Source organism: Papilio polytes, unplaced genomic scaffold (genome assembly GCF_000836215.1).
Source record: "Papilio polytes unplaced genomic scaffold, Ppol_1.0 DF824102.1, whole genome shotgun sequence".
Taxonomy (NCBI): domain Eukaryota; kingdom Metazoa; phylum Arthropoda; class Insecta; order Lepidoptera; family Papilionidae; genus Papilio; species Papilio polytes.
In genome coordinates, this window is record NW_013525102.1 from 2840069 (window position 1) to 2840770 (window position 702).

Sequence of the window (702 nt, forward strand, 5' to 3'; positions counted from 1 at the left end):
CCAACCAAAGTCCTATCAAAATCGGACCACCCTTTACAGAGATAGAGGTCAGTTCGCCATTTTGACTCCGCGGAATTAATAATGTGCAATAAGTCATTCGTAAATACCTACTTTTACTAGTTTTATAACCATAGGGCTGTAAGTTACCTTTTGTTGGAAGGCAACTGGAAGACGGGCACGCGGTCGTCAAGGTAACGGCGCATGGCGTAGCGGTCGAGCGCGTGCTCCGGCGCCCCGCAGATGGCCGAGTAGTGCATGTAGGCAGCCACCAGCACGCCCAGCCGCTCGCGGTTGCCCCTGTACCAACACAACTTTGTACACATTTGGACAAAAACAAAAAAATGGACACAATGTTTGATGTGCCCACGTACTACTCCTACTGATTTTTCGCCATTATAATTTTTAGAGAAGATGTAGGTAATGAGTGTAAAACAAGTGTAAAATAAACAGCAAACACGTAGCTTGATGCGTCGTTAGCAACACACCGTTATACCGCCCATACACACCGTGGGAACTACTGAATTGTTTACCAATGCAAATTGGTATTGGTTCTTTCACATCTAGCTAATAGACAAATTGTGCGCGATTAGATCGTGATGAAATTTCGTTAAAACAAATCGCATTTTTGAAAAATTATTATGTGAAAAAAATAACCCCAACAGAAGTATGTTCGATATTTTATTTTATCGTCAAATCGCTTTT

At 42.5% G+C, this 702-nt stretch overlaps 1 protein-coding gene across 1 annotated transcript in view; it reads right to left on the reverse strand.

The window, feature by feature from the left end:
* Window positions 1–143: 143 nt before the first annotated feature.
* LOC106099443 overlaps window positions 144–702 on the reverse strand; it is a 52185-nt gene continuing 51626 nt past the window's right edge. The window contains exons 8-9 of the mRNA XM_013278002.1: window positions 494–564; window positions 144–297 (exon numbers count right to left, since the gene is read on the reverse strand). Of these exons, the coding sequence (XP_013133456.1) occupies window positions 144–297; window positions 494–564 (225 nt within the window). The remainder of the gene's footprint in view (window positions 298–493; window positions 565–702) is intronic.